Source organism: Solanum stenotomum, chromosome 3 (genome assembly GCF_019186545.1).
Source record: "Solanum stenotomum isolate F172 chromosome 3, ASM1918654v1, whole genome shotgun sequence".
Classification (NCBI taxonomy): domain Eukaryota; kingdom Viridiplantae; phylum Streptophyta; class Magnoliopsida; order Solanales; family Solanaceae; genus Solanum; species Solanum stenotomum.
The window spans coordinates 34,483,680-34,504,314 of record NC_064284.1 but is presented as its reverse complement, the minus strand read 5'-3'; the positions used below and the strand labels follow the sequence as shown (position 1 = coordinate 34,504,314).

Genomic DNA, 20,635 nt, shown 5'->3' with positions numbered 1-20,635 from the left:
AATATGAAGGCAAGACTAAGAGTTGATCCCTAGTGTAACCCTATCTCCACATGGAAGTGTTCTGAGTTTCCTTCTACCATTTTTATCCGCGTTTGAGCTCCTTCATACATATCCTTTAGTGCCCTAAATATAGGCCACTGATACACCTCTAGTGTCCGGGCATCTACACAAAACTTTCCTTAATACTTTGTCATGGACTTTCTCAAGGTTGATGAACATCATACATAAGCCATTCTTTATTTATTGATACTTCTCCATTGGTCTCCTCACAAGATGGATGATTGATGTGGTCGATCGCCTTGGCATGGATCCAAATTTAAATCTTCTTGGTCTTTAAATTTAAATAGATTGGATCTTAAGCTCTAAGTTATCTATATTTTTATTTATTTTCCTTTTATTTTTATAAAAATTTAAAATTTTTAATCATCTAGAAATACTTGAATTATATATTATAATACTACTACTACTAATAACAATAACAATAATAATCATGTATTATTATAAGTGGAAAAAAATTTAAGTAAAAGTTAGATTACCATTTTACCCTACATTAAATTAAAATATTATAAACTATTTTATAAGTTAAATTTTAAATAATAAATCGTCATATTAATACATGATTAGTCTATTTTCACTAACTCTCCATTATGTAAATATAATAACTCCCACTAATTATGTTATTATGATTTTTACTCCCAATTATGTGTTTATGAACAGAAGTCTAAATATACATATTAATTAACTTTTCATCTCCCATAATAATTATCTTCTTTATTATATTAGATATGTTAATACGCATTTATGTATTACCTTTCGGTATCCTTTCTATCACTTTATCATATGCACAGTTTCATTATTTTTTTCTTAAAAAAATTATTGATTTTTGTGGCTACTTTTCAACACCCGTTAGAGGTACATAATTTTATTTTTTGGCTCTATTATTAGTAATTAGCACAAATGATTCTCTCTTTAACCCATGACATTTGAGTTTTCATTTTTTTTCTATATTTTTTGTTAGCACAACTATATATATATATATTAGGTAGCAACAACTCTAACTTTAGAATTTTTTTTGAAGGTTTCATATGATGACTGTCATTCCTTTAATTCGATGTGAGTTTAGTTCTTTTAAAATATTTTGTAGTTCATATGTATAGTGTTCTTTTTTTATCTACAAAATTTAATTTTGAATGTAGTTATGCTAATCTTACTTTTGATTTTTTTGATAATTCATGCATTTATGTTTTTTTACTCCTAAAAAAATATAAATTTATTGATGTGTTGTTTTGATTTTAATTAATATATTTTTTAGCTTCATTTCTTTGTTTTAAATAAAATACTTGATCAGAGGTACGATTTCTTTTTATACAGTAATAGTTGAATTTTCTCCCTAGACGAAGAAGTTGAATTCACATTTTTATACGAATTTTAATTTCTAAATCAAAGGTATATTTAGTTGTCATTAACTTTCATCTTCTCCTTATTCCCCTAAGATGATAACAAGACATGTTTATGTATTATGTATATATTTTTTTATCGGCTTATAATTAATTTAATTATGTTATTTATATATTACTATTTTTTCCAGTGGATTTTAATGTTATAACATAAGAATTGTTGTTAGGAGTAATATTTTTCTTTTTAGTATTGAAAGTCATGTGCATGTTTAAATTATATCTTATCTAAAAGCAAAATTGCTTTCCATCAATGAACAATCATCACTTTTTTTCTTAATTAGATATCATCATCATTATTAATAAGTGTGAGTCTAAGAAGATTAACGATTTCAAGATCAACCTGCTACCTCCACCTACCCACCCGCATCAAGAAGATCATGAAAAAGGACGAGGATGTCCAGATGGTCGCGGTTTAATAACCTATTTTTCTTTGATGAGTTGTTCATTCTTGATCGATGGCTTAACGCTGAGGAAAATCATCGGCGACCTTATTGATGTGATTGTGGATATATGCAGACTGACAATTTTTATTTCCTTTCTTCAGGGGGATGATGCAACCGACCCCTTCACACTAAGTTCTGTTCCATTCTATGCTAGCTGCAATGGAAATATGATGGTAATAATCATGATCATTAAGCATTTCTGTATTACTTTTTTTTTTACACTATCATTATTTATCTCTTGTGTTCTATTCTAATTTATGTGACACCTTTTAAATTTCAAAATTCAAACAAAATATATCTTTGACCATAAATTTTTTATATGTCCTTTTAAATATATTGAATTGTCAATTATTATGACTTATAATATTTTGTATAAATAGTTTATATTTCAAAAAAATTAAAGATTTCATCCACAAATTTTGATCAAACTTAAATTATTTGACTCTGAAAAACAAAAAGTAAACCATAAATTAGAACAAAGAAAGTATTAAATTACTACTCCCTCAATTTCTTATTATTAATTGAAATTGTAAGGCATGGACACATAAAAATATAGGGAAACATAATTTAAACCATAATTACTATTATTATCCTTTGTGAAATCATAAATATAACTTTGTAAATAATGTAATTTATCCCCTAAAAAATATAGAACTTCAATAAACGAAAGGATAGATATTAAAAAAAATATTCAAACATCTATCGTTAGTTTGAACAATAAAAAATTCATTCAAATATGAAATAGAGAAAATATCTTATATAAAATTACAAAATATATTTTAAATAAAAATTTATTTCAATAAATTAATTCTCTAATTATGTGTCAGATCAAAAGTGATATAAGGGGATTTGTTTGAGAAAAAAATTTGAACCATTTTTTGATTTGTGCGTGTCATCCTTGTGCAGGGACCATGCTAATCTTCTCTGTATCGTTCCAATTTTATCGGATGTCCCTGAAGGGACGAGCATACATGCTAATGTTCAGCTATATAAAGAAAACAAAGCGTCTGTATGAAGCCGATATGGGAGAAATTGCATGTTTGTTGGGCTTCTTTTGTGGGCACGGGTTTGGACTCCTTTAATTGCATCTGAATCGAAGCACATTTGTTTCTACCTGGACTTTAACTGTAATCCGCCCGCTGCAGGGGCGGATCAGGGTGTCATGGTGTTCACTCGAATTCATTGCACATTTTTTTTTAATTATATATAAGGTAAAAAAAAATTCTTCAATTTTTTTTGTATATATATAGAGATTTTGAATTTCTCAAACACAAGAATTCACCTTGAAATCCTAACGTCAAGCTACATTTTAATTTTTCGAATCCTATATAGTGAAAATTTTGAATCTGTCATTGAGCAATAAGCCATTAATTGATTGGATAAACTTCTTCTCATAATTATTTATTGGGAATATTTCGATCTCCTTCCACATTAAGATATATTCTTCTATTTGTTTGTTTGCTTTTCACTAGGTATTTGCTTCTTTTTTTCGAAAAAGAGAAAAAAATAACTTGCTTTATATTTTGTTTTATTAATACATTGAAATATATTTAATATTTTGCTTTGACAGTAGATGAATATGATGTACAAATGTGCCACTTAGTAGTCAATGAAGTGAATTGAGATTCAAAAAATCTTATGTTTAAACTCCAACGAAAATAACATTATTAAATGATTTATTCTCATTTGTTCAAGCCTTTATGAATAGAGTTACCCGATACTGATCTTGGAGGAAGATAACTAATGTCCTAAAGGTACATGCAAGCGGAACCAGACACGCATATACAATGTGCATGTTGTTGACATTGTCATATAAATGATTAAATATGTTCCATATGGCCAAAGTCGTAACAATAAACTATAATGTAAAAAACTAGATACAATACAACAAGGCGTAGACCCGGGTTCGACTCCCGGCAGACGCAAATATTTTTTTAAATTTTTTTATTTTTTGTACTTCTTATGTTGAGGTCATACACCATATAACATATTTGATTGAAACTAAAAAACATATTTAAGGTCAAGGCCGATATTTTTAGGGTCATGTTTGCCCTTGATCCAAAAGGAGAGTGGTTGGGATGGAGAGCTTGAATCCTCGAAAATCTACATACTAGCATTCCTAGGAGAAACTCCATGCCCTTCTCTCGAATTGAGAAAAGTCAATTTCAGAACTTATCTCTAAAGAAGAAATTCTCAACATAACCGATTATGTTGCACAATTAGGAGAACAATGCATATATATAACCATATCATACGCATTTGTCCTAGGTTGTTCAATGCAAAAATGAAGAGTCCAAGGTCCATGCATATACCAACATGCTTAGTATATTCATTTCCTCTTTGCCTAAATTCATGTAAAGCAAGTAAAGAACATAAATAGAAGTTCCAAAGCTTTTAATTTTCAACACAATAAACGCAAAATTCTTCTTTTGAAAAAATTAATAAATATTAATAATCTTGATATATTTAATAAAAATATTGATAAATATATTTCTTGTAAAAATAACTAAAAACGTAAATAATCTTGTTATCAAATATTTTTAATGACATCAAATTAACTCAAAAAAATAATTAATATATTTACAATTACAAACATTTTTCAAAGAAACTCAAATTAATTCAAATTTACTATTAAATTGCTTTTTTTATTATGTTTTTGTTTATTTATCTATAGTCATTTTCTTAATAGAGATTATCAATTATTTTTCTTATTTTTAGTTATAATTTTACTAATACTTCATCAGAAAACGTTGATAAAAAATACACTATAAGTGAATGTGAAGATCTGGAAAAATGAATTCTAATAACAATGATTATAATATAAAGACTGGCTGAAATTATAATAATAATAAGATTTGTATAGAACCGATTGATTCTTGAAAAGGTAAGCATTTTAAGTTTTATTTTTTAAAAAAAAAAACCTAAATTTCGCTATATAATTCTTCCTCGTGTAATTTTTTTTTTTATAAATTATAGGAACCACATATTATAAGTACTAAATAACATCCTATCCCTTCTAGTTTTCTATTTACCAAAAATCCCTTAAAAATGATGTTTGCGGGATACATAGCGTTGTGCATGGGATATATTAGGTTTGATACATTCTACATAGCGGGATACATAGCGTTGTGCACATGATACATTAGGTTTGATACATTTCACATAGCGGGATACATAGCGTTGTGCACGGGATACATGCGGGATATATAGCGTTGTGCACGGGATACATAACATTTGATACATTCCACATAGTGGGATACATAGCGTTGTGCACGGGATACATGGGTAAAATAAGGGATTTTTGAAAATTTTGAAATAAGTAGGGATAAATGGATATTAAGGTAAGTAAATGAGTGTAGTTAAGTAATTTGTCCCAATATAATTACTTACAAATTTAATATCAATTTTTTATAGAGAAATTTTAAGTTTTTACTATTATTTTTTAATTATTTTTAAAGAATAAATTTGTTGACAAAAATATTTAATCGAATTTGATTAATATTTTTTTTCCCCAATCAAACTCTTTGCATAAATAAAATAATGTAATAATGTAGATTAATTCAAAAACAAATTTCAGGTATTGTCGGTATTAATTATGGGAATATTTGTTATTTTGGTAATACTCATGATTTAAAATTTAATTTTCTTTATACTATTGCATACTGATATAAATTTATAGATTTTAAAAATAATTTATTTTTATATTAAATTGTTGTATGTTATTTTCTTAAATGTCTATATTTTTAATTTACTGTTCACAAGTAAAAATTAGAATTAAGAAGCGCATCTCATTATTACATGAAGTTCAACGTGTAATTTATCTTAAATAATAACAGAAAAATGATTAGTAATTAGTATGACACACTATTTTTTTGTATTCTTTTCTCATGTAGAATGATATAGAGTTAATAATTTTTTCTAGAATTCAAATCAAATTTATACTTTCTTCGTCTTAATTAATTTGTCTTACTTTTTTAAAAAATCTTTTATATATTTAAAAATTATTTAAAATATGTTTAATCACAATAATTAGAAATTTACAATATTTAGATGACATATAAAAAAATTAGGTTGACTCTCAAAATTCTAACAGTGACACGTAAACGAAGACACACAAAATAACATATATTATTTGAAATGATGTAAAAATACTATAAATCACAATAATTAACAATTTAAAATATTTTTAAAACATATAATAAATTTGGTTAACTTTCAAAATTCTATTAATGTCTCATAAATTAGGACAGAAAAAGTAACATGAATTATTTGAAACTGACATAAAAAATTACTATAAATCACAATAATGAACAACTTAAATATTGAAGAGACATTATAAAGCTGGATGATAAAAATCTGATGTGATGTGGCACTTCTCTTTGGCTAAGATTGTCATTTATATTTTTTGTCAATTTTTTCCCCTTAACTTGTTCTTTAAAAAAGAAATCAGAAAAATAGGTACACATAAATTTTCTCTTTCCTCATTATTACTACACTATTTATATCTTCCTAAGATTTCTCTTTCTCATTCTTTATTTTCCGTTTTTTTTTTTCAAAATAATTATGCTTTTAAAATTTTCTGAAAATAACTACACTTACATTTTCTCTTTCCTCACTCATTTATATTATACTACTATCTTTTATCTTTTCAAGATTCCTTCTTTTCTTTCTTTATTTAATTTAAAACATTTATAAATATAATTATAATTAAAATATTACAAATGTAAATGTTATTTTATATATATAAAATCTATAAAATCATATATAAGCAAAGTTATTTTTATCTCTCTTTTTTCTCCTTTTTTGATTTTAATTTTTTATTTTTACAATTAATTAATATAAGAAATTCATCTTTATAACTCACACCTATACATATTTATAAATGATATAGTTTTAATTATATTAATAAAATACTCATAACTATCTAATCTTTCATATTCATAACTTTCATTATTTAATTTTGCAAATCTTAAAAGATGGGAGAAAAGTTTATTTACTTATTTAATTTTTTATAATTAAAAAAAATATTTATTCAATTCAATCAATTTTTCACCTCCCTCCATAATTATCTTCTTTATTAGAGATTTTAATATATATTCATGTCTTCATTCAGTTTCAATTTTTATAATTCTTAATTAATTCTATTAATGTGAGGTAATAATATATTAAAAGATGGGAGATGAAAAGACAAAAATTAACCTATTTTATTTCAATTTCTTTTATGATGTATATTTTTTTAGATTAAATTTGTTCAAGAACATGATTAATGATTGATATTGTATAACTTTGAAAATTGTTTTGAAGTTTGTGACTCAAAAATATAGGTAAAAGTTGATTTCATAACAAGAAATTAAAATGAAAACAAGAACTCTCCTATTACAACTAAATGGTATACTCAAGACTTTTTAATTACAGTGATTCAAGATTTTATGGCAATTTTATTGTCTACTCCACTTAAGTTCTTCTAAGAAAATATTAATTTGAACATGCGATTTCACATATTTTTTACCTTTTTATTATAATAATTCAAGATTTCATGACAATTTGTCTACTTTTCTTAAATTAATCTAAAAAGTTTTAATTTGAGTGTGTGAATGCACATATTTTAACTTTTCGAAACCATCTAAATTTATGTTGGTCTCGCAGTTTCCTATATTTAATGCATATTATGATAAATGTTATAATATGAAGCTTAAGTTAATTTCTTTAGATTTTGTAAGAAGTTTTGTAATGCCTTTTAAATTTATTCAGGTCATATTAGATGTTGGCTTATGTTGACGATAAATTGCTCTGTGCTTTCTACTTTGTGCTACATGAAATTATAATTTAAATTATTTATTTAACATTTCGGAGAAATACCAAAAAAATAAAAATGATTTGGAGTTTAAATGTGCAAAGGAACTGTGACCCTTTTTAGTTTTGAATTCTACTTTTGAAAATTTCTTATATTATTCTAGGGTAAATAAAGTAGTGTATGGAAATAATATTGACTTTTAAAACTAAGGCACTATCCATTAATCTTTTCCTTTTAATCCATTATTGTGTTATATTCAATTAGTTTCAATTAATTGTATACGAAGAAAAATTACACTGAACAACCAATTAACTAATGAAAATTCAATGAAAATATCTGTATTTGTAAGTCAAAAATTCTAACAATGCCACATAAATAGGATAGACGATGTAACATACATTATTTGAAACTGAGGTAAATAATAATGTAAATTATAATAATTAACAACTTAAAAATTTAAAAGATATATAATACAATAATTAACAACTTTTAATATTTAAAACAATTAAAAATTGACTGACTCTCTAAATTCTATTTGTATCACATATGACATAAATAATATTGTGAATCATAATAATTAACAACTTAATAATTTAAAATATATATAATAAAAAAATTAACAACTTTTAATATTTAAAACAATTAAAAATTGACCGACTCTCCAAATTCTATTTGTATCACATATATATTGAAATTGACGAAAATAATATTGTAAATCATACTCCCTCCGTCCCTATTTAGTTGTCCATATTTCCTCTTTTAATTGTCCCTATTTAGTTGTCCATTTTGACAAATCAAGAAAGGACAACAATTTTTTTCCTATTATACCCTCATTTAAATAAAGTTGTCATAAATAAAGTAAATAAACTTATGAACTTCCCAACATTGATTAGTTATCTTGAGTTAATTTATTTTGAAATTGTAAATTGTACTATAAGGGTAAAATTGTAACTTCACTATGCTAATCATTGTTGTCTTAATCTGTGTGCCATTTCTAAAGTAGACAACTAAATAGGGACGGAGGGAGTAATAATTAACAACTTAAAAATTTAAAAGATATATAATATGATGTTTTTGCTAATACGGAATGCTGTGTCTAGTGTGTATATTTATATATATAATAGCCTTTTATATGAAATTAATTATTTTTCGTAAATATGATGAATATAAATTATTTATGAAATTAAGAAGGAATAACAAAATACAACAATTGAGTAGATTGAATGTTACACTACATTAAGAAAAAGAAAAAAAAGTACTCTATATGATTTTTTAATGTTATAAGCTTATTAGTATATTAAAAAAAGTAAGAAAACTATTGTGATAACTTTGAAGACAATAATGGGCCCTACATTTATAGAAGTCCATGTGCTTTGTTTTACTCTTCCAATGTGTGGATAGCCATGTGGCCTTAAGAATATGCTAGAATTTGGGTGGTTTTTATGAAATTTCAGTACTTCCTATGCACGAAGTACAATTGCTATTAAGCTGTACATTTTGCTTATTTACGAATTTGCCCTCGGTCATCCTGTTCGTCTTCACCTTTCTATATAATAGAAATAGAAATATAGTTCATTCTTATCTTTAAATATAGTTATGTAGAAAAAAATATTTGTTGGTGTTTATGCATTTTAATATTAAAATTAAAATATGATGTGCATATGTTAGTGGGTATAAGATGACAAGAATGTAGTCATTATTTAACCACTATTCTCATGATCTACCACTAATTTTACTCGTTATTCTACCTCATTATACATTGTAGCTTATGTAACCTTTAGGCTATTCATTTAGCTACATTATTATCCACATTATTCTTATTCAATACAAAAAAGAATTCGTCCTCTATAAATAGTGGTGTTTCTTTGTGAATGATATATATGTCAAAAAAGATGAGAAGTATGGAAAAATATTGTAATGTATAGTGAGGTAAGTGTAGTGAAAGAGAGAATTGAGACAAAGAAAATAGTCTAAGTCTTCAACTATATTCACTATAAAAAAGAGAATATTTGTATGTTGAAGGAAACGTTCTTGTGTAGAGCTTTGGACTCTTCAACTAATCCGGAGTTGTTTGAGGTGTACGACGTGTTGGGCTGTTGTATCCTAAAAGGGACAATCAAGAGTATTACTGTTGGATCGGTGTAGATTATGCCACAGTGGGCTTGAATCTCCTTAAAGAGAGCGAGCTATCCACGCCTCAACCTAAAGATTTGTTTACTCATTTTTGTCATTTTATTCTTAACTGTAATATTTTTTGTATTTGTGATATATTACACCAATAATATTTATAATTTTAAACAAAATTAGAACAAAAATAATCCTATCTAATCTGTTTATAATCTAAAGTAGATTCATTTGTATTTAGATTTATTGATTCTATTAAAAGATATTTTAAACAATAAACTTATTTGTAATGTTACTAAAGAGGAGTGAAGGGAAGAGAGCTGGTGAATAAATGTAAAAAGTAGGAAAATAGATCTACTATCTAAATGTAAAAAAATATAGGAGAAAAGTATTGAAAACATTCATAAAATAAGTGTGAATTATTAATTTCATTCTCAAATTATTGAGAGCTTTTAAAACACTCTTTTAATTGACTAACTAAATTTAAATATACCTCCAATCTTACCACATGAGTAAACTACACCCCTAAATTCTCGTCAAATTTAAAATATTTAACATTTCCCAGCTTTTTATTAAGAGTAACTTGTCATACAAAAATTTGAGACCACCTACCATGTCTTGTGACAAATCAAGGATGATCGAATATTTATCTAAATTTAGTTAGTCAAGTACATAAATATTTTTAAAATTATCGATAGTTCGAAGATAAAACTAATAATTTACGTCAAATTAAAAAAAATTTAACACTTGTCTCAGAAATAAAAAAGCCTCGCACCATTATTATTATTTGGGAGAATAATGACATTATTCTGAAGGTGATTAAAATCAGATTCAAAAGAGATTTTGGAAGAAACAATTGGCCAGATATAATTACTGAGTTAAAGGCACAATAATTCCTATAACATTAATATTGTGAGATGGATTCCTCCCCCTATTAATTGGGTTAAATGTAATACTGATGGAGCATCTAGGGGTAATATAGGACCTAGTTCTGCAGCCTTTTATACTAGGGATTACTCTGGTTCATTAGTTGTGGTGAAGGGTTTCAAAATACATAATACCTCTAATCTGGTAGTTGAAGCAAGGGCAATTAGAGAAGGGTTGTTTTTTTGTAAGGAGCATCTGTTATCACATGTCATTATTGAAACATATATAGCCATGGTACAAATTTTGGAAGGAGGGTGGAATGTCCCTTGGAGTGTGACTTTGGAGGTCAATTCCATAAACTACTTGAGAAGATCTTTATCGGTGCGTGTACAACACACCTTTCGAGAAGGAAATACTCTTGCGGATTATTTTGCTAACCTAGTTTTAAATTTTGCAGGTGATTATCACTTTAGCCATTTTCAAGACATTCCTATGGAAGGACGAAGAATCCTAAACTTGAATAAAAGCGGAACTCCTCACATAAGAAGAAGACAAATGAATTGAATCTATACAACTTTTATTGGTAAGTTCAATAAAATACAATTCACTGCACGAAGGGTCAACATAAGGTCTATCAATCTCATTTCAAGTTAGAAAAGCAGGATCAGAATTAGACAAGCAGGGAAGTCTAGTGTATCATCATATTTTGCCAATGTAGTTCGAGTAATAATGAGAACAATGTATTCGAAAAAGAGAATAGTTACCATTATGCTTAAGATGTCAGAAATATGTTCGATTGATAAGTATATCATGCACCTGGTGAGAACTTGAGGTGTTGAAATGGTATGCTGCCAAGACACATGAGTTACTGGTAGAATTTGTTCTTGTCTAAATACTTAGCGTGCATTCACATTTCATCTGTCAATCTTAGAATAAGTAAGGTTACAATTTTCGTCTTAAGATGGTGGTATTAACCCAAATGGGTTCAACCCATTAAAGGCGAGAATTAAAAACTTAATTTGTTCTAAAGATGAGAGGTATACCTTGATGGTTACAGTGATTTCATTTGAAGTTGCTAATCGAGCTGCACATCTCCAAGCTAAGCTGATGAGGAACCAGAAGTTAAGGGGATTTATGTGGCTTAGTCATTATCAAGATTAAGATCTGGTGGATGCGGCAAAGTGAAGGAGATTATGGTAGATGCGGCAAAGTGAATGAGATGATAGCATAGAAGAATTACCTGGTAGGTGTGGCGAGGTGTAGGAGATACAACAGACGAGAGTTGCTGAACGATTCTTACGGCTCAGAAATTTGTTCCTGGTGTTTTTTTTTTCTTCTCTTGTTTGAGGGGGGAAAACACACACTCCCAATAGAAGAAGGATCAGAAATTAGGGTCTCTCCAGTGATGGTTCTCTCCAACTACCTTGAGCTTTGATAGACACATCAATGGCTGATCGGACGTATTGAGATGGTGTTCGTGAAATTCTACTTTTCAGCTGCAATTTGTGTCTTTTCAGCTGACCTTCTATTTTGTTTTTATTAGTTCCAAGTTTTGAGCTTATGGACTGTATCATTTTTGGATCCACTCATGTATATACTTTCCCTTATTTATTAATATAACAAAATGGGCCAGGAGCCCTCCTTTATTAAAAAAATAAAAATAAATTATTGTTGTGCCTCTATGTGATAAATTTTTTTCATTATAGGTATGTGTGTCGAAATTGTTGAACTATTACCTCTTTAACAGGTTCACATACACCTAAAAACATCATTTCACAATAATATTATTTATTGAGATAAATAAATTGTTAAACTCCATGAGTTTCTTCAGATTAAGCGGTAGAGAGAATTGGGAGAAGATGAATTAGAAACTGAACTTTCTTATTTTCACTAACTGTCTTTTCACTGTGGAAATTACATTATATATATATATATATATATACACACATCTGCTATACTCAATTACATCTACCTGTCTAACAACTTAACAATATTCTGTTACAATAAGATGACTAGGATTAGTGCCAGCTGTCATTAAGCTACTGTTTTCTTCTTAGCTCAACACCCTCCCTCAAGCTGATGGTTGGAAGATATCTTTCAAACTCAGCTTGGACATCAAATGCTCATGTTGTTTCCTTCCTAAGCTTTTGGTCAACAGATCTACTACTTGTTCTTTTGTGGAAATATGATGAGTCTGGATAGTACCTTGTACAATTTTTTCCCTTACAAAATGGCAATCAATATCAATGTGTTTTGTTCTCTCATGGAATATAGGATTTGCTGCAATTTGAATTGCAGCCTTGCTATCACAGTACAAATGTATTGGAGTTTCAACTGCAATTCCCAGCTCCTTGTACAGCCCAATTAACCATGTTATCTCTGCTACTACAGATGCCATACTCCTGAACTCAGCTTCAACAGAGCTTCTTGCGACTGTCTCTTGCTTCTTGGATTTCCATGACACCACTGCATTGCCAAACTTGACCAAGTAACCTGTGACTGATCTCCTGGTTTGTAGACATCCACCCCCAGTATGAATCACAATAAGCTTCAAGTTTGCTGGAACTTTCTGTTGGCATTAACAGACCAAGTCTAGGTGCTCCCTTAATGTACTTGACCACTCTTAGAGCAGCCTCCATATGAGACTCTTTGGGCTTGTGCATAAACTGACTCAACACTTGGACCACATATGCAATGTCAATCCTAGTCATGGTTAAATAGAGTAATCTTCCTACTAACCTTTGATATTGACTAGGATCAGTGAGCAACTTGTCCTTCTCTTCAGTAGATTCTTTATTGATGAATGAGTCATACTCAGTGGATGTAAGTTTTAAGTTTGTTTCCAAGGGGGTAGTGAATGGTTTGGTGCCACTTAATCTCATATCGGATATCAGCTCTAGTGCGTATTTTCTTTGACTCATCACAATACCTCTTTTGGACCTGGAAAACTCAATACCTAAGAGAACTTTAATTCTCCTAGATCCTTCATCTTAAACTTAAGCTTTAGGTCATTTTTGGTCTGCTGAATTAGTTTAGCACTACTTCCAGTTATGAGAAGGTCATCCACATACACTAAGACAATTACTAAGTCCCCACTAGACACCTTGGTGAATAGGGAGTAGTCATAGTGACTTTGAGAGAAGCCCAGCTGGACCAAGACATCTGTAAGTTTCCTGTTCAACTGTCTTAGAGCCTGCTTGAGACCATACATTGATTTATGAAGTTTGCAGACATTGTGTGTCCCTCCCTGGCTGGCAAACCCAGGTGGAACCTCCATATACACCTCCTCCAATAAGTCTCCATGAAGAAATGCATTGTGAACATCCATCTGGAAAATAGGCCACCCTTTAGCAGCAGATATAGCAACCACAGACCGAACTGTGACCATCTTGGCCACATGAGAGAAGGTCTTAGTATAATCTAACCCCTCTTGTTGACTAAACCCCTTAGCCACCAGTCTGGCCTTATACCTCTCCACAGCACCGGAGGCAGTGTACTTAACTTTGAATATCCATTTGCAGCCAATAGGATGTTTACCAAGTGGTAAGGGAACTATGCTCCATGTAGCATAGTCATCTAGAGCTTGAATCTCAGTTCGCATGGCTGCAATCCACTTAAGATCCTACATAGCTTCATGATATGTGGTAGGTTCTGTGATAGCTGAGTAAGATAAGAGGGCAGTATTGAATGAAGGAGAGACTTGACTGTATTCCACTACCTGAGAGATAGGATAACAATAGTTGGCATTGCCATGCTGCTGAGTAATGTAATCATTCATCCACACAGGAGGCTTGGAACATCTAGATGATCTCCTGATCTCAGCTGGAGGCAGCTCAACTACGGATACATGCGGAAAATCAGGGACAGGAGAATCAGGGGAAGTAGAGTGTGAGGAATTCTCAACAGGGACAACAGGGGATGGAGGGTCGCTTGAAGTGGCATCAGCGGTCAAGCTAGATATATCTAGTACAAGGAATAGAAGAGATAAGTCTGTAGGAGCAAGTTGAAAAGGGTAAACATCCTCCTGGAACACAACATCTCTGCTAACACAAAAGGTCTTTGAACTCAGACCATACATGATGTAGCCCTTTTGTGTTGAAGAGTAACCTAGAAAAACAGCAGGGTAAGCTCTTGGAGAGAATTTGTCCACCTTCCTAACCTGTGTAACATAACCTAGGCAACCAAATGTTCTCATATGAGCCAAGGAAGGGGAAGACTTGTGAAGTGTTTCAAATGGTGACTTGCCCTTAAGTACTGGAGTGGGAAGCCTGTTGATGATGTAAGTGGCAGTAGTGACATATTCTCCCCAAAATTTAAGTAGAACCTTTGCTTGAAATCTGAGGGCCCTGGCAAACTCTAATATTTGTCTATGTCTCCTCTCAGCTACTCCATTTTGCTGAGGAGTGAACACACAATAGCTCTGGTGGATAATACCTTTGGATTGTAGCAAGTCATTCATGGAAGAATTAAATAACTCACATCCATTGTCAGTTCTGAAGTATACACATTCTTCACCATTAACAAGAAGGAAGTAATAGCAACAATTACATCAAATTTAGTAGGTAACAGAAATATCTACATATATCTGGAGTGACCACCTACAAGAGTTAAGAAGTATCTTTTGCCATTATAAGTGGGAATCCTATATGGCCCCCATACATCACCATGAATGAGATCAAAACATGATTTAGATCTAGTAGTACTTAAAGAGAAATGACATCTAGTTTGTTTTGCTAAGGGACACTGCAAGACGACACAGACTCACAATGTGCTGACCTAAGAACTCTTAGTGTCGTCATAACTCCAGCAGAAACATGGCTAAGTCTTCTACGTCAAAGACTAGCATCTCTCTCATTGGCTGTCACTGATTGAACTGCACAAGTTTGTGCTGAAATGCTTCTTGGACCTTCATCATTAACCTGCTTATTATTATAGTGACTGGTGATGATGTACAGTCCACCCTGCTCCCTACCAATCCCCTTCACCTGACCATTGAAGAGGTCCTGAAAAATACAAAAATCAGGATAGAAATGCACTGCCCACTGTAATTCCTTGGTTAGTTTGGAGACAGACAATAGATTATACTTGAAATCTGGAATATGGAGAACATTGGTGACTGCATCAAAATTGGGAAATACACATGAGGAGCCTATATGACTAACACTGGCTAGGTTCCCAGTGGATAGAAGAACTTGACTCTCCTTAAGGTGTGAAACATTTCTAATGTTGGTCAACATTTGTAAGGACTCAACCATGTGACTGGATGCACCTAAGTCAATTATCCATTTAGTTTCTCTCTCAGTGAGTGCAGCACAGTGAGACATACCTGCTGCCATAAATGAGTGATTGTCTTCAGGTTCTGAGCCCAGCATCAACAGAATTTTGTGATATTGTTCCTTGGTGAATTATGGTAGCCCAGCAAGGACTTCACTAGCTTTCTCAGGTTGGTAAGTGTCATCATGTTGCTGCATCTTTGAAGGTCCTGCAAAGTTGACAGAAGCACCAAAATTGCTACCAGTCATATTACCAAACCTGTTACCATTTTGTTCACCAGGATATGAATTATCTCTTGCATAAGAGTTGTCATACTTCTTCTTCGGCTTGTAGTCAGAAGGGTAACCAACGAGTTTGTAGCAGGCATTTTTGGAATGGCCTCGAATATGGCAATAATCACACACTAGATCAGATTTGCGAGATCTGTTAGCATAATTTCCAGAGCCAGAGTATTGGTTTGGAGCACCAGATCCACCACGACCTCCACCTGGATAATTATTCCCTGATATACCACCTCTACCACCACCATGTCCTAGATGACTATTACCCTTACTGCTATTGAATAATGTAATTCCTTCAGGATTATCAGAGAAAACAGGAGAATTCAGAGATCTTCTGCTCTCCTCAGAGATGATCATAGCATACGCCTTGTTTATAGATGGTGTAGGAGTCATCAACATAATATGTCCACATGTTTGAGAGTAGGATTCATTGAGACCCATACGGAACTGTAGAAGGCATTGATACTCAAAGTTCTCACTATATTTCCTCGATTCAGTGCAGTTGCAGCTAGGACAGGGCATTAAGGCATCAAATTCAGCCCAGATCTCCTTCATCTTTGAGAAATAGCTTGAAACTAACGAAGTGCCTTGAGACAAAGAAGAGAGTAGCTTATGAAGATGAAATATTCTAGAGCTATTCACCATGTCAAATCGCTTTTGTAGATCCAACCAAACCTTGTATGCACTGGATGCGTAGACAATCTCGTTGAGTAATTCTGTGTTCACTGAATTCATGATCCACGATAGAACTATGGCGTTGCATTTTTCCCAGAGTTTATGCAACGAAGGATCAAACTTCTCGATTGGATATCGGCCATTGACAAAGCCTAATTTGCTTTTACCAAGCAAGCTGATGCGCATGGTGCTGCTCCATAACGCATAGTTTTCAGGACCAGTTAGTTTGATCGAGATCAGGAAACTTCCTGGCGTATCGCACGATTGAAGAAACAGAGGGTGATGTTGATCAATTACCACACTGTTAGTCGTGCCATTGCCTGTGTTGTCACTCTCAGTAGCCATCTTCACAATTGAACGTGAATGCACACCAACTATTTTCAGAAATTGATTGATTTACAATGGAGTTAGAAAGCGTAGTGCTCTGATACCATGTTAAACTCCATGAGTTTCTTCAGATTAAGCAGTAGAGAGAATTGGGAGAAGATGAATTAGAAACTGAACTTTCTTATTTTCACTAACTGTCTTTTCACTGTGGAGATTACATTATATATATATATACACATCTGCTATACTCAATTACATCTAATTGTCTAACAACCTAACAATATTCTGTTACAATAAGATGACTAGGATTAGTGCCAGCTGTCATTAAGCTACTGTTTTCTTCTTAGCTCAACATAAATAAAGAAAGAAAAACTGAAAAGTGTGTAATTAAGTTTATGAACCAACATGTGTTTTATGAGTTCCAGTAGCCTTCCCAATAGGGTGTGAAGGCACCACACCTTCTACCACACTTCCTCCTGTTGGTTGTCCACTTCCATGCCCTGGCAATGCTGACATTTGATGTGCACCACTTGGTTGTCCAGTAGCTCCACTCGTTGAGTAGGAATGTGTCTTGCCCTCTGCTGCCTTTATTCTTTCTTCTTTTTTTTCTGTTGCCATCTCTTTCTCACTTGGGTTCTTTGTTGTCATCTAATTCCATCATGCATTACAAAAATATAAATAAAATTTATTATCCTTTCATTTCATTTGGTTGGAAACAAATTATTCCTGACCAACTTATCTCACTACATAAATAATGGAATAGGTTATGTCAAACATGATGATAACCTAACACTAAAATTTCAGTCTCAAAACTATTTTTTTTGTTCCCAAAACTATTTATTCTTTATACCTCACACCAAATAACCCTTGAAAGTATAAAAATAAAAAGTAACTTTTAGTTTTCGTCATAAATATTTTTTTGGGATTGTGTCCTACTCTAATATACTTAATATGAACGGGGAGAAACTAGTGGGAGTAAATTCCCTCTGTGGCATTTTATATAAATTAATATAAATTGACACAAAATTTAATAGAGAAATATTTTTAAAATTTATCGTCTAAAATAAATGATAATTTTTATATAGCTATAAATCAAGAAGAAAATAAATATTTCTAAACGTAAGAAAGATTTTTTTTTGAAATTTATAGTCTAAAATAAATGTAATTTTATATGGCTATAAATCATTTTATTAAAGATTAAAATAAATATTTTGAAAATAAAAAGAAGAATGAACCATATAAATTAGGGCGGATGAAATAATTAACTTATCATATTTCTCCATTACTTTCGGAGTTCAATATTAATTCCACTAATAACTATACTAAAATTAAAAATTAGTAAATGATAGGATAAATTACTCTACATAAAATGATATATTTATTCATTTTATAAAATAAACAACACTATAATTGTTCACTAATAACTTTGACACAAGAATTGAAAATTAGTAAATGATAGAATAAATTATTCTTATTAATATATATATATATATATATAATGATAAATTATTTGTTTATTTTATAAACTAGACAACTATGGTTAGATATCTCATTTATAAACTAGACAAATATTGTTAGACATCTCAAAATAATTTATCAAACAAGTAAATATAATGAACAAGTAATAATAAACTAGATAAATTTAATTAAACATTTCAAAATAGTATAATGAACAAGTAATAATGAACCGAGAGAATAAAAAATGGGAAGAGGTAGAAAACCTTTTCTTGAGCAACAGCTTTGGTCTTTTCAATACCAGACTTAATATTAGATGCAGTTTCTTTCATGGCTTGCATTTTGACTTAACTTTCTCTTTTGAACGCCTCTCCCTCTAATGCTTAATCTTTGTTTCTACAATCTAATAATAACAATAATAATGTACAACAAGTCCTTTAAATAGATCTACCTAGTGGCACTTATGACATGACACGTGTCATTTTATCACCTAATTCCAACACCTGTCAAAACAGGTGTCATCTCCCTCCAAGAACAACCAAAACTCTCTTTAGGTCCTTTTAGATTTTGGATGGATAGGATTTCTAATTTCTCTCTTCTTTTTATTAATTCAACATCAACACTAGACACTTGAACTCGTGTTAGCATGGTTCTATATGCGTTTTTTTATCTCTTTTAATTTATGTGATATAAATCAAATTTAGATAGTCAAATTAGATTTGATATGAATTTTAGATATTTTTTTAAATTATTAATTATTGTATTAATAATATCTTTACATAATTTTTGAAATAAATATATATCATTTATGTGGTATTGATAAAATTTTGAGAAACAACCAAATTTTTTATATGTCTTTTGAATACTTTTTAAGTTATTAAGTATTATGATTTATATTATTTTTTAAGCAATTCAAATAATATATGTTATTTCTTTCTTTTCTTAATTATTAGTGAATTTATTCGTGCTTCGCACGATGATAAATATGATAAGCTATTAATTTTTATTAATTAAATATTACAAACTCTCTCTATCTATCTATAAAAAAAACAGGTTAGTTAGTAGACTTCAATAGAATCATAAATTACTAAATTGAGCCAAAAGAATTTAAAGACTTACGACAATAAAATTTTTATATGAAATATAAAATAAAGAAAATCATAAAGAGAGCATATATAAGAAAATAAATAATGCAACATCATTGTTATTTCGTAATTAATAAAGAATAAAGGAAAAAAACTTTGAAGTGAATGTGCAATCTTACGATCTCTTATCGATTTTCACTCTCACAAGTTGATCACTATTCAATAGCCTTCATTTTATTCTTTAAGTCAACTATTATGAATATAATAAGTACCAAAAATTTAACTTAAAAGACTACTGTGATAATTAATGTGTCTCTACAATATGAAATAACAAATAATATCATGAATATTACTATTAATTATTTTAGGGGCTACGATGATAAAAAGTACGCTGTAGAAATTATGAAAATAAAGACCATTAAATTTAGTATTTAAGAAAATTTAAATAAAATGACCTTTTAGTTTCTTAACATTGCATATATAATATAGAGAAGAGAATTATTATTTTGAGTGTTAATATAGCACATAATTGAGGTTTCTCCGATTGAGAAAACTCGTAACAATTATTTTTTTTGGTATCTATGAACCTAAATCAAAGACAACTTTAAAAAGGAGTTTCATCAAGCCTGATTATTTTTTTGAATATTTAAATTTATAAGGTTCTCAAATTGATGCAAAATAAAAGCTTTAAGCGAATTGAGAATTCGATCATATGTTTTCACCAAATGAACTTATTATTCCATATAAACATACAACCTTTCATTTATATATATTATAGGGATAAGGGTTTAAAAAATATTTAACTTTGGTCGAATTTGCTGTTGCGATACTAAACTTTCATGAGGATCCATTA

General features: G+C 30.1%; 1 protein-coding gene, 1 long non-coding RNA gene and 1 other non-coding gene across 3 annotated transcripts; all 3 read right to left on the bottom strand.

Moving 5' to 3' along the window:
* Positions 1-2,760: 2,760 nt before the first annotated feature.
* Positions 2,761-2,863, bottom strand: LOC125861085 (U6 spliceosomal RNA). Its single transcript, XR_007445949.1, has one exon. It is a non-coding gene; the product is annotated as a U6 spliceosomal RNA (small nuclear RNA).
* An 8,607-nt stretch (positions 2,864-11,470) lies between these two features.
* Positions 11,471-12,053, bottom strand: LOC125860863 (uncharacterized). Its single transcript, XR_007445885.1, has 3 exons — positions 11,926-12,053; positions 11,729-11,789; positions 11,471-11,603 (listed from the first exon to the last, which is right to left on the bottom strand). It is a non-coding gene; the product is annotated as an uncharacterized LOC125860863 (long non-coding RNA).
* A 5,582-nt stretch (positions 12,054-17,635) lies between these two features.
* LOC125858896 (late embryogenesis abundant protein 46-like) lies at positions 17,636-19,050 on the bottom strand. Its single transcript, XM_049538674.1, has 2 exons — positions 18,964-19,050; positions 17,636-17,890 (listed from the first exon to the last, which is right to left on the bottom strand). The coding sequence occupies exons 1-2, from the start codon at positions 19,036-19,038 to the stop codon at positions 17,636-17,638; spliced, it is 330 nt and encodes a 109-aa protein (XP_049394631.1). The 5' UTR covers positions 19,039-19,050.
* Positions 19,051-20,635: the final 1,585 nt, after the last annotated feature.